General features: G+C 45.5%; 1 protein-coding gene across 2 annotated transcripts in view; it reads right to left on the bottom strand.

Annotated features, from left to right (window-relative positions):
- The window catches only part of DDX3X (DEAD-box helicase 3 X-linked), a 1,864,809-nt gene that overhangs the window by 620,505 nt on the left and 1,230,258 nt on the right, over window positions 1-14,046 (bottom strand). For both annotated transcript variants that reach the window (XM_044072327.1, XM_044072326.1), the window contains exons 12-13: window positions 12,719-12,863; window positions 12,441-12,585 (exon numbers count right to left, since the gene is read on the bottom strand). In XM_044072327.1, the coding sequence (XP_043928262.1) occupies window positions 12,441-12,585; window positions 12,719-12,863 (290 nt within the window). The remainder of the gene's footprint in view (window positions 1-12,440; window positions 12,586-12,718; window positions 12,864-14,046) is intronic.

A 14,046-nucleotide genomic window follows, 5' to 3' on the forward strand; every position in this document is an offset into this window, starting at 1 on the left:
TATCCAAGTAGTAGCGAAGTTGCCTGTGAATGTCCAAGGAATGCAGGAGTCTTTCTCCTTTGTTCTGTGGGATTGGGAAGAAGGTGGGTAAGTGAATGGTTTGATTTAAAGACAAACTGGAAACCACCTTAGGCATGAAGGAAGGATTAGTACGTAGAGAAACTCTGTCTTGATGGAAAATAAGGAAAGGTTCCACTGACATTAATGCCTGCAGCTCTGAGACTCTTCTAGCTGAAGTTATTGCTAGCAGCAGGGCAGTCTTCCATGTTAGGAACTGTAGATCTGCAGAGAAAGCTGGTTCAAAGGGAGGTAGCATAAGTTTTTCCAGAACAAAATTGAGGTCCCATGTTGGTGTAGGTGCTCTCCTGGGGGGCCTAATGTTTTTTGCCCCTCTGGGGAACTGCCTTAGAAGTGAATGCGAAAATAACGGTGGTTCTGTGTTGTATGGGGTGAAATAGCTGATGCATGGATTTTAATGGAAGAAAAAAAGTCCTTTGTGCAACATCTCAGTTAAATACTGTAGAATCTGAGGCAGGTGAGGCTGAAGTGTGTTTTGGCCTTTAATTTGGTTCCACGCACAAAACCTTTTCCATTTGTCCGCATAGGCCTTCCTGGTGCTGGGCCTCCTAGCTTCCAGAATAACATCCATAACTGCTTGGGAAAGAGGAGCTGGATGGATGTTTAGGTGATTTTCCATGCAGCCAGATTTAAGGTTTTTAACTGGCTGTGAAGAATCCGATTGTTTTGCTGTGTGAGCAAATGGGCAGTTTGTGGTAAAATCCAAGTTGGGCCCTGGGCCATATTCCTCAATAATGGGTACCAGTGCTGGCGTGGCCAGTCTGGGGCTATGAGTATCAGTCGTGGTCTGTCCTTTCTGACTTTCAGAAGCACCTTTGTGAGGAGAGGCAATGGAGGGAAGGCATATACTGTCAGGTTTTTCCAGCTGAATGAGAGTGCGTCCACTTTCCAAGCTTGATGGTGAAGTGTCCTTGTACAAAATTTTGTTAGTTGATAGTTTTGAGGACTGGCAAACAGGTCCATGTCTGGAAAGCCCCAGTTTTGAGTTATTGCAAATACTTGTGGATCCAGTTTCCACTCGTGGGGATCCATGATGTTTCTGCTGTCGTCTGCCAATGTGTTCTTTTGTCCTGGCAGGAACTGAGCTTAAGTGAACTTGGTAAGCCAGAGCTGTGTTCCCCAAGGTCATTGCTTGCCTGCATAGAGGGTAGGAGTGTGTACCCCCTTGTTTGTTTATGTACCACATTACTGTGGTGTTGTCCGTCCTTATTGTAAGTTGTCCTGGATGTAACAGATTCTTGAAGGCTGTCAGAGCATTCTGTACAGCTAGCATCTCTTTTTGATTGATGTGCAGATTCCTTTGATCTGCAGACCATACGCCTTGAATGCACTGTCCTGCCATGTGTGCCCCCGCAGGCATAGTCCGATGCATCTGTTGTCATAGTTTGCCTGGCTGGGGGCAAGGTGAAAGGCTGACCCTTGTTGAGGTGACATGCCAGTGACCACCATAGAAACTCCTGTTGTAGGCAGGGAATGAGAGATATCATTGTGTCCAAGCTGTGGCTGTGTTGAGACCATACGCTTTTTAGGTACCACTGTAATTTCCTCATATGCAGCTTTGCAAATGGTATTAGTAGTATGCAATATGCCATGAAGCCCAAGGCCTGCAAAATTTTTCTTGCAGGTAGTTGGGTCTTTGTTGCCATTGTTTTGAAATATTGTGTCAGTTGTAGTTGTTTGTCTGGTGTCAGATAAGCCTTCTGGGCCGTTGTATTCAAGCTGGCACCCAGAAATGTCATATTTTGTGAGGGTACTAGTCTTGATTTCTTTTCGTTTACTGTGTACCCCAGGCAACTTAGAAGATGTTTTACAAAAGCCAGATGTTGTAAGACGATGTCTTTGCTTTCTGCTTGGATGAGGCAGTCGTCCAGGTATGGGTATATTTGAATTCCTCTGTCTGCAGTATGCAATTACAGGTGCCAGGCATTTTGTGAAGACCCTGGGCGCAGTAGATAAGCCAAGGGGCAGTGCAGAGAATTGGTAATGGGTTGAACCTGCAATGAAACGGAGGTATCTTCTGCAACTTTGTCTGATAGGGACATGCAGGTATGCCTCCTTGAGGTCCAACGTTACTAGCCATGCTTTCTTGCCCAACATGGGAAGAAGCTGCTGTAGTGCTAGCATCTTGAATTTGGGTACTTGTAAGAAGGTGTTTAGAATTGAAAGGTCCAGAATTGGTCTCCAGGCATTGTCCTTTCTGGGAACTAGAAAGAGTCTTGAGTAAAATCCTTGGCCATGCTCTCCAGTAGGTAGCAGTTGAATGGCTCATGTCCATGAGAGCTGTAATTTGTCTTTGTGCCTCTGCCCATTAATTTTGTGGCAGGTTTGGCATTCCTCTTTTCATTGGCAAGGTGTGAAAATGGAATATGTATCCTCGTGAAATTATGTCTAGGACCCATTTGTCCTTTGTGACAATGTGCCAGTTGTCTGAAAAAAGTGCGAGTTTTCCTCCCAAGGGGGCTGCCAAGAGAGTGTTGCTTGGCCAGATGAGATGCAAGTCATTGAGTTTGCCTTCTGGTAGTTTGGGACCTGTCTTCTCCTCCCTTCTGTGCTGCAGTGCCCCATTGTCGAGGTTTGTACTGGGCTTGTGGTTGTCCTCTGCCTCTTGGACGTCTGTATTTACCCCTCTGTGGCCTGTCAGTAGCTGGAAAAGACCAATTTTTTGTTGGCCAATTTCTGCTGAAGCGAGGGGGCTGTACCTGTAGGAAATCTTTGACTGTCTGCATAGATTTTGCCTTATCCTCCATTTTCTTTAAGACTTCTTCTGCTTTAACTCCAAAAAGAACATCCTGCTACAAGGGAGCATCTAGAAGCTTTGCTTTAACATGATCAGGCAGAGTTTGTTCCTTTAACCAAGCATGCCTGCGTATAACAGACCCAGTGACAGCTGCTCTGCAGGAAACCTCCAAACAATCAAACCCACATTGTAAAGTATGTTTGCCCACCTGTTCAGTTGCATGCAACAGATCCTGCATTTCTTTCAATTCAGACTGTTGAGGGAGTGTGCTCATTTTTTGTTTTAACTGAGACATTAGAAATTGCTGATATTTTAGCATGTGAAACTGGAAATTTAGTGCCCTCATAGCTAGAGTGGATGAGGTGTAAACCTTTTTCCCCCACCTGTCTAGTGCTCTGGAGTCCCTTTCAGAGGGTACAGGATTTTTAGCCATAGAAGCCTTAGCCCCTTTGGGACCCTGGGAGATAGTCTCTGGATCAGCAACAGGACTTTTGTAAAGAAATTTGTGGGAATCAGGCACTCTATAGTATCTGTCAGGTTTGGCCAGAGCAGGAGGCAGAGAGTCTGGGTTCAAACTGGATTCTAAGTAGACATCATTCACAATGTCTAAAACTGGGGGGATGGCAAGTGGTCTGTGCTGGGGGAGTAAAAGAAACTCTGAGCCTTTTCTTTGAGTCAGAGTAGTCCTGACCTTCCCAGTGAAAATGTTCCCTCAGTGTGTAAAGTTTCCCCAAAGGAGTAGTCTTCAGGGGGAGAAGCTGAGGGAAAGGAATCCTTAACATCAAAATCTTCATAAGGGGAGGAGTAATCTTGGTCCTCTGAGGAGCCTGAGGAAATGGACACTTGTTCAGAGGATGCATAATCTTCCTCTTGTCTAGGCCTTTTGTCAGGAGGGGGTTGGGAACCCCTGATTAAAGAGATCAAATCTTCAGCCATTTTGAGCATCTGTTTCTTAGGCATGGGGCCTTGAACAGGGGACTGAAGTGCAGTCTTTTTAGGTTTAATAGGAGTCTTCGTCTTAGGATACGTTTTAATGGTGAGCGTCGTCGGTCTGAAGACACCTTCAGAAACCAAAGGTGTTTCTGCAGCACCGACATCTTTTTCAGCAGTGTCGTCGGTAGGGGCTGAACAAAATGGCTGCGTCGGCCTGGTACTTTCCGCCAAAAGTTCCGAAGCGGTCTCGGGTTTCAGATCTGTGGTAGTCAGGGGCTGCATCGGAGCCTCACCTGAGACCGGACCAGCCGAGGCCTCGGAGTCTGGCTTGGGTCTAGGCTGCCTGTCCTTATCCTTGCGTTTTTTCTGCACGCCGGTAGTCGGTTGCTCCGACGGCATAGTGTAGTTAAATTTTCTACCGAAGTAGTGTCGTGTGAAATCGAAGCGTCTTTTTATAGTACGCTTATTAAACCTAGCACAAAAAGACAACTAGTGACGTCGTGGTCTGGGCCTAGGCAAGGTATGCAGTAAGAATGAAAATCCTTATGAGGTATTTGCTTCCCACAAGAAATACAATTGTTAACTTTTTCTGACATCGGTCTGAGGCAAGAAAAGTTTCCCCAACGGGGTACTTAGCTTTATTGAAGACTTCGGTCTGAAATTAGAGTTCGAAAATCTCACGCACTTGCGAACTGCTTCTGCTTCGGGCACCGCGCGGCAAGAAAGACTGAAGATGGCGTCAGATGCATTATATATACCCCAGGCGCACTGACGTCAGGGAAGAAGCGACAGCAACCGACGCCGGACCAAGACTTTGGAATTCCGGCCGACTGCGGGACCGCCTGACGACAGGATAACCCAAGTGTGATGACTGCAGCAGGGTAACACAATGAACATCTGGCAGTTTAAGGCCCTAATGGCCAAAGTAGCAAAGTGTATACCTTCTTACCCCACCTGTCCAGGGCCCTAGAATCTCTATCAGAGGGGGTAGGGTTTTTGACAGTAGTAGCCTTAATGCCCTTGGGTCCCTGTGAAATGATCTCTGGATCTGCAGTAGGATTCTTAAAGAGGAACTTGTGAGTGTCAGGTACTCTAATACCAGTCAGGTTTACTGGGAGCTGGAGGTAGTGTCTGGGGCAGGCTAGATTCCAAGAAGGCATCATCTACAATGTCCAGTACAGGAGGGATAGCTAAAGACCTGTGTTGAGGAAGGAGTAAGAATTCCCTAAGCCTCTTTTTGGAGTCAGAGTAATCCTGGCTTTCCCAGCGGAAATGCTCCCTAAGAGTGTGCAAAGTTTCACCAAAAGACAAATCTTCTGGAGGGGAGGCAGAGGGTATGGAGTCCTCTGCATCAGAATCCTCATAGGTAGATAAGGGAAAGTCCTGGTCATCAGACGAAACAGAATTTTCAGAATCCTGATCAGAAGAATCAGAAGGAAAATCAGTTCCAAGTCTCAGAGGGTGAAGGCTGGCTTCCCCTAATTTGACTAATAAGGTCTTCAGCCATTCTTATTTGTTTTTTTAGGCATATGGGCCTGACCATGCTGTTTGGACATCGGTTTTCTAGGCGTGGATCGAGTTTTAGGCCTTGAAGAAGAAGATGGCGTGTTTGATATGCAAGTCAGTAGGCCTGAATACACAATCAGAAGCTGGTGCGTGCACAGCAACTTTGGACCCATCCAAGGTAGAGACATCTGCAGGTTCCATAGTCGAAGAAGCATTTCGTGGCATACCGGACTCCAAAGGGGTCTCAGTAGAGGCCTGAGAATCTAAAGCAGCAGGTATCAGGGGCTGCGAAAGCGCCTCAATGAGTACCGGCGAACTGGCGACTACCTTAAAGGAAGCGTCGTCAACAGCTTTGGACCTATGCGGCCTGTCTCTCTTAATCTTTACGTTTTTTCGGAATGTCGTAAGTTGGATAGCTTATCGAGGCCATTTCTGGATAATTTAACAGAGTACCAAAATAGTTTGATGCAAAAATGAACTGATGACGAATAGTTCAAGGACTGAATAAGTCACAAAATCTACAGCAAGGAATGTCGTGGGCTGGGCCTAAGAAAGGAATGCAGTACGAATGAAAATCTTTGAGGTATTTGCTTCCACAAGTAATACAATTGTTAACTTTTGCTGACATCGGTTTTGAGCAAGAAAAAGGATCCCCGACGGGGTACTTAGCTTTTTTGAAGACCTCGATTCTGAAACCTGAAAACGAAAATTTCAGGAGTCGGCCAACCGGCACTTGCAAACTGCTTCTGCTTCGGGCACCGCACGGCAAGAAAGACTGATGTAATGCCGTCGGCTGCAATGCTTTATACCCCTGGAAAAGGAGACCGCAAACTACACAGGACCCAAGACTTTGATAATCAGGCCGGCTGAGGGCTACCTGCAAGCAGATAACCCAAATGTAATGACTGCAACAGTGAAACACAAAGAACATCACCTGGTTTAAGACTGGCAGCTAAAAAGTTCCAAGGGCTGGTGCTTGCAGACATCACTTTTATGGCCCACGTTTCCCAATGCCATGTCAGACATCCCAAGCACCTCAGAGAGACTGAAAACTTTTGTATACTGGTCATACATACACGAGACAAGAGGAATAAACCCATATGTAGCATACTACAACATTGAAATAGAAGGACATCATGAGCGAGTCCGCCCCTGGCGGACTCGTATGTCCAGCCAGTATACAAAAGTCTAATGCTACTGTGAGGTACGTGCGACGTTGCACATCAGCAAGCCTACAATGGCCACAAAGAGATGTTGCGTATAAAGTGGACTTCAGCAAATACCAACCTCAGAACTGAATGCCGCAAAGCGCTAGGCTGATCTTAGGTGAGGAAAACATGCCACCAGGGATCAAGCAAGCATCAGGGGGAAGGCAGGAGGGTAAGTAATACTGCAGCAAATAGAACAGAAAGACATCTATGGTTATGGTAAGATTTTACACAACTATTCTATGTCCTTCTATTTATATGCTGCAGTATTCATAACATGAGGGAGTGCGCCAAAGCTTATGCAGAGGAAGAGTTAGGCAGGGGAGCAGAAGCATTTTCCACAAAGCCATGCAGAATAGCTTTGGCAAACCCAGCCCTGGACCTAGAGATGACATCTCATTTATAATGTTTAGTGAATGTATGAACAGACCACCAGGTAGCGCCCTCCAGGACAGAGAAAGAGTCCAAGCCTTTAAAGAAAGGACACTGTCCCAATGGAATGTGCCCTCACAGGAGAAGACACTTTCCACTGGCTAAATAACAGAAAGAAATAACTTTAGGAATCCAAGAGGAGACTGGCTGCTTGGAAGTAGGTTGACCCAGGGCCCTTGGGTAATAAACAGGCATTCAGACTTGCGGATAGGATTGGTTTTGCTAGTATCCGAGTTGCCTGTGCATGTCTAAAGTGTGTAGAATCCTCTCACTGGAGGATTGTGGAGAAGGAAAAAATGTTGGAAGATTGATGGAGACAATTCATTGCCTACCTCCGACATAAGAGGTTAGTGCATAGAGAGACCCTATCCCTGTGAAAGGCAGTGAACGGGGAGGTTAGCATCACAGCTTGTAAACTCAGAAACCCTTCTGGCAGAAGTAATTGCCACAACAACAGTTTTCCAGGTGCAATGTTGTAGAGAAGAGGAACTTGCTGGCGGCTCAAATGGGGCCAGGCGAAGCTTCTCCAAAACAAAACTGAGATCCCAAGGAGGAGGAACTGGTTTCCTTGGTGGTCTGATGTGAAGGACGCCTTTTAAAAACAGTTCAACTTCCAACCTAGAAGCCAAGGGTGGAGACGCAGGCAGACATGCAGACAGCAGAAAGATGGGCTTTAATGGAAGAGTAAGACAGCCCACTCGTCAATTCACACAGAAAGGACAAAACCACTAGGACATCCCCCAACAGTGGTTGTAAATCCTTTATGAATTACCAGATGGAAAACCTCTTGCATTTGGAAACAATAAGATGTCCTAGTAGTGGTTTTCCCAGTCTCCTGCAGAACTTGAAGCACATCCTCAGAAAAAAAAGTGTCTGAAGAGAATCAAAACCTTATCACCCAGAGAGTCCGGTTTAGAGTTGACATCTGTGGATGCACTAGAGTTCCCTTGTCCTGTGTGAGTAGGCCCATCCTGTGGGGTAACTTGTGGTGATTGCCCTTGGCTAAATGCAGGCGGGGGAACCAATGCTGTCTTGGCCAAAAGGGGGTCACCAGCAAGATTTTCGGTTGTTCCCACTGGATTTTCAGCAAGACTTTGTGGAGAAGTGGGAAGGGGGGCATGCATACAGAAACATCCCCTTCCAAGGAAAGGATAGTGTGTCCACCTTCCATGTCAAGGGATATGGGATCCTGGCACAAAATTTGGGAAGCTGTATGTTCATGGGGATGCAAAGAGATCTATCTGAGGTATACCCCATCGATACACCAAGTCCATAAACGCACCCATGTGTACCATCCATTTGTGGGATTGAGTCATGGAACAGCTGAGTGCATCTGTCATAACATTCGGAGTTGAGGAAATATAGACCGCCAGAAGAAAGACTTGACTCTGCAAGGCTAGCTCCCAGGCCTGTAAATTCAGTGTGCACAGGAGATGAGCCCCCCCCCCCCCACACACACACACACACACACTTGTTGACATACCGGAGGACCATGGTGTTGCTTGTGAACCACCTTAGGATCCCTAAGGAAAGCACAGGCTTGAAGATTTGGAGGACAAAAATCAAGGCCCTCATTTCCTTTATGTTGATGTGCTCCTTTACTTGGGTTAGAGACCAGACATCTCTGACCTTCCAGGATTCCAGAGATGCACCCCATCCTACATCTGAAGTATTTGTGTACAGTTCTTGAGTGGAACAAGGTGGCTATAAGGGTAGGCCTGGATTCCTTGCCATCTGAAGTATCCACCAGTCTAACTCCCTTTTCAAGAAGGGCAGGAGTTGAATAAAGTCTAGAGGGTGGAAGTGTTGCATCCAAACTGTCCTCAAGAACCACTGGAACTTTCTCATGTGCAACTTGGCTAAAGGGAGCATGGGATTCGTTGAGGCCATGAACCCCAGGAGGAGAAGAAGAAAGTACCTGGCAGTCAGAAATTGAAGGGGCAAGAAGTCCTAGATATAGGAGGTAAGGAACAGGACCTTTTCTGGAGGTAAGGAGGCTAGCATCTGTTTGAATCCTGCAGCCAAGAAAAACAGGGTCTTGGGAAGGGGTCAGAGAAGACTTCTGATAGTTTATTGTGAAACCTAGACTCTACAGGAGAGACACCGTGAAGGATGTCTGGGGAAAGGACCTGGATGAGAAGATAGTCTAGGTAAGGAAAAATCTGTATACCCTGTAGTCTGCAGTAGGCTAGGACAGGAGCTAAGCATTTTGTGAAGGCACTCGGTGCCATAGACAGACCAAAGGGCAAAGCACAGAACTGAAAATGTGACGAAGCAACATAAGCAAAGAAATTTCCTGAACCAGAGGTGAATGGGGATAATGAAGATAGGCATCTTTGATGTCTAATGACACTATAAAGGCACGAGGAAGCATGAGTGGGAAAAGAGTGGGTAAAGTCAGCATACGAAAGGTGGGGACTTTCAAAAAGGTATTTGAATGGGAAAGGTCTAGAATGGGTCTCCAGGGGCCATTCTTCCAGGGTACCAGAAACATCTTGGAGTAAAATCCTTTTCCCCACTTGAGACAGCAGGACTTCCTGAATAGTGCCTTGAGAGAGAAGGCTGGATATGACCTAGGAGAAGAATTCCAGTTGTTCTTTTGGTGGTTGTGGGATGCCCCTGAAGTTGGGTGGAGATTCCCACACCATAAAATATCCTTGTTGGATGATGGAAAGGACCCAACAGTCCTGGGTTATTTGATTCCAAGCAGGGGGAGAGAGAGAGGTTAAGAGACAAGGGAGTAGAAGGGTCTGGAGGCAGATAGTTACAGACTACCATGCTTAGTTTGAAAGGGCTGTTTCTGAGTGGGAGAAGAGGAAGCAGACTTTGAAGGAATTTCTTTCCTGGAATCCCTACTACCTTTGGTAGATGGTGGCCTAGCTGGGTTTCTGACAAAAGCGGTTTTGTTAGAGTAATTCCTCTGGAACCTGGGGACAGGGGAAGCAAAGACATCTTTTAGATGCTGGAGTGCCTTGCCCTTTTCTTGAAGCGATTTAAACAGTTCTGTGGCAGAGCTTCCAAACAAGGCTTTGTTGTCCATAAGGGCATCCATTAGCTTGGCATTAATATCAGGCAATGGTTGAAGCCAGATACATGAATACCTCCTCAGGACAGACCCAGATGCAGCAGCCCTGGCTGAGGCCCCCACGGCATCGTAGCTGCACTTAGAGTGCCTTGTAACCTGGACAGAAGAATTGAGAATGGAGGAGAGCTCAGACTTGGTGGGAGAATCAAGGAGCTCAGAAAGGAGCTTACCTGCATCTGAAAGAGTGAAAGGGAATATCTGGCCATATGAGTTTGATAATTAATTGCCCTGAAGCCCAAAGTATCAGAGGTATATACCCCCCCCCCAATCTCTCCATGACTTTGCTCTCCTTGTCTGAGGGAAGCAAGGTGGTAGAAGGCAATTTGGATGTCTTGTCTGCAGAAACTGATATGGTAGCTGGGTCTGCAGACGGGGCTTTGAAAAGGAACTTGGATTTCATAAGGTGTTGAGGATTCCATCTTGGGGCTTGAGAGATGGGAGTCTGGGCATTTAGAAGAAGCTGAGAAGACATCCAAGGCAGCTGTTAGGACAAGGGGAATGGCAGATGGAGAGGGATACTCCATCTGAAGGAGATCATACTACTAATTTTGTATGTCAGACACATGGCAACAGTCCCCTCTGAAGAATTTTCTTCTTTAGAACAGTTTTCCCAAAGGAAATACCATACAGAGGAGAATCTGTACCATTAGATTCCTCTTCTGGTGAGGCATAACTCAAAGGGAAGAAATCTGGGTTGAACAAGCCAGGAAATCGTCACGTAATGATTCATCATCTGAAGAAATATCCTCAGAAGTCCTCTAAGGGAGCGGAGGGAAGAAAGGCAAGAGAAGGGAGCGGAGGGAAGAAAGGCAAGAGAAGAGAAGGGAGTGGAGGGAAGAAAGGCAAGAGAAGAGAAAGGAGCAGAGGTCTGACATAGAGCAATAAAGGCACAGAATAGGAATTGGGAGAAGGCCTACCAATCCGGTGCTTGATCCTGGGGAACCAGAGAAACACATTTAGTTTTTATTTTTTTCTTTTTAGGAGCTTCCATGTGATGAAAGTAGATGGGTCAGACATTGGCCTGCGCTTCACGATGTCCATAGGCACATCCTCCTGCATGATGATTTGGGTGACACCACACAGGCCTTCAGTAATTACAAGCAGTGTTCTCCCCCACACCCGAGTTGGATGCCTGTGATTCCCTTGTGGAAGTGTTGGTAGGGTCCCTCACAGCTTCCACTGTGGTACACAAAGGGACATCTACTGATTCTGGGACAGCTTCCAGGCCCACATCAGGCTAGGGACAGGCACCGGGAAAATAGGGAGCAGGTGGTCAGGCTGTGACTTCTTGGCCTTTTTAGGTTGCAGCTTGTCTAAAGGGCCCAATGCGGTCCTCCACATCACGTGCTAAGTACTTAAGGTACTGACTCTCAAGATATAATTTTAGGGAAACTAGATGGCTGCGAAAAGTTTTTGGTACAAAGGCCTTGGAGAAAGCACAGGTGGTATGGTCATGGTCTGGGCCCAAGCAAAACAAGCAGAGATAGTGTGAATCCTTATGTGGAATCTTCCACACTTACACTTGTTCTTCCTAGTTTGACAAGTAATCATAGCCCAATAAGGTAGCCAAAATTTAAAGAAAAACGCCAACGGGGTACTTACCTGAACTGAAGTCCATGACTTATCTGGCAAACAACTTCCAGAGCAGGCGACCGGCCAGGTAGCAGAAAAGTTCTGAGGATGGCACGTGCTGACATCCACTTTACACCCAACATATGCTTGCTGGTGTGGCACTGCACATACCTCACTGTAGCATTAGACTTTTTGACCGGACATACGAATCAGCCAGGGGCAAACTCCCTCATATTATGAATACTGCAGCATATGAACAGGAGGACACCACTGCTGTTTACTATGACAGATGTTCACACCTGTTCTGGGCACCACTATGTCCTGAAAAATCATCTAATCCATTTATTTCCTTGTCAACCACAGCATAAAGGGAGTTTTGCTAATACATATCCTTCAACCATAATGCCATTTGGTCAGTCATGAACTGCAGTTATAATTGACTAGAGTTCAATCTTTGCATTCTGGACTGGTGCTCTACAACTCCGTCTACCTCCCTCCCTAAGATCATCAGTTACAGAAGAGGTCAGTCACCTACAGCTGCAAAGATACACAATACTACTTATCCCAGCAAGGTTAAAGACAAAGACTATGGTTTTAGACAGCTTTGATATACGCCTGGTCACTGCTTTGTTCTGGAGCATTTCACTACCGGCAATTCCAACCAAGATGCTAAACAGCACAACCCTACCAAAGTTCATATTAAAAACAGTATCCAAAAAATGTCTAACTTTACCTTGTTTTTAAAGTTACGTTTCTTTAAGACTCTAGCTCAACTACAATTCCTCCGGTTAAGTATGGCAAACAAAACGACTATCAAGTTTACTGATTAAGACATTTGCATTAAACTGTATATTAATACATTTTCATTCACACAAAGAAATTTGTATACCTGTTGCATTAAGGAGATCGAGTAAGAAAGAACGCTTGTCAGCTTCTTCTACCCAAACTACTTTCTGGGTGATATTTTCAGAAGTTGAACCTACACGACCAACAGCCAGAAAGATGTATTCTTCAAGGAAATCACGGGCGAGAATCTATAAGAGGTTGCAAATTTTAAAACAAACTTGCACATAAAAAGCATTCCACACATGCACAAAGGACACACGTATCAGAATTTTCAGATGCAAGCTCAAAATCTGAACAGGCAATGAACAAAATCAACTGTACCTGGATCTCTTTGGGAAAAGTTGCACTAAACATCATGGTCTGCCGCAAGCCTTTTGGTGGCATAGTGTCCTGTTCGACAATTCGACGAATTTGTGGCTCAAAACCCATATCAAGCATTCTGTCTGCTTCATCCAAGACTAAATATCTGGGACGAAAAAAAAACAAACAAACCTCTGAACACAAACATCAGTAATGCATGCAAAAACAGTTGCATCAAGATATCAAATCTCAAAGTAGGATAATTTCTGCAATACCAATCACTTGGTGAGAACTGTATCACACTGTGCACAGCAAATACTGAGCCTCACCTTCAGAGTTTTTTTTATGTCCCCACACATGGTCACCCTCTTCCATCAGAAGAATGTACAATAAAGCTGTCAAGCATCAGTGTTTTTTTCTTTGTGACAGGTGTGCACTTATGAAACCCACCAGACATGATTGAAGACCTGTCACAGAGGATGAAATCCTTCCTAAAACAATCAAGAGCATGTACTGTAGTAATGATCCTACTCCTTAATAATCACTGCAAAGGAACCACAAACCTGGTCGATGCATGTACTTAACCACCCTTGAGAACTCATGCAGACACGCTTGAGACATTTCCTGTAAAACTATACAGCGAACTCAAATTTTGTCCAAATGGAAAAAGCTTTCAGACTGGAGGGATCCACCACAGGCCTTAAAATTACTGCTGCCATGGAGGAGTTCAGACTGGACTTTGGAAAGATGAGCAAGCCAATTTCTGAAAGCAATTCAGGGTATAAGCCAGTGCCATCTATCATTTCTTAGGACCACGCCTGTATTAGACAGTCACCCAGATAAGGGCAGATGTGAATACTAGGCCCTGCAAAGTGAGACCACTGAAGCCAAACGCTGGTAAATTATAGATGAAAACAGCTACAGCAAAAGGAAAGTAAATTGACAGTAGGATCCCTATGCTTTGAACTTAAAGCAGCAGTGGTCCCTGTACACAGGCTTGGGTTGGTAGGCATCTTTCAAGTCTTGAGTGACTATCAGGGTACAATGAAAAACAGCCACGGAGAACTGCAGCAGCAACATCTTGACCTTTGACATTTACAGGGATTTTAGACAGGTCTAACATGGCTCTTTATAGCCCATCGTTCCTTAGCATGACAATCTCAAGGAGTAGCATTGTTGCACTCTAGCTTCTTGTAGAGACAAGTCCTTCAGCAAGGGATCTACCAGATGCCTTAGCACATTGGGTGATTGCAAGAATTAAAAAATTGGGACTGAAATTGTAGTCTGTAACCTTGAGAAATCACTGGCAAAAAATTGTCACTGGTAATTTTCTGCTCCTCCTCCCAACT

Source organism: Protopterus annectens, chromosome 5.part0 (genome assembly GCF_019279795.1).
Source record: "Protopterus annectens isolate FY-2018-M chromosome 5.part0, PAN1.0, whole genome shotgun sequence".
Lineage (NCBI taxonomy): Eukaryota > Metazoa > Chordata > Ceratodontiformes > Protopteridae > Protopterus > Protopterus annectens.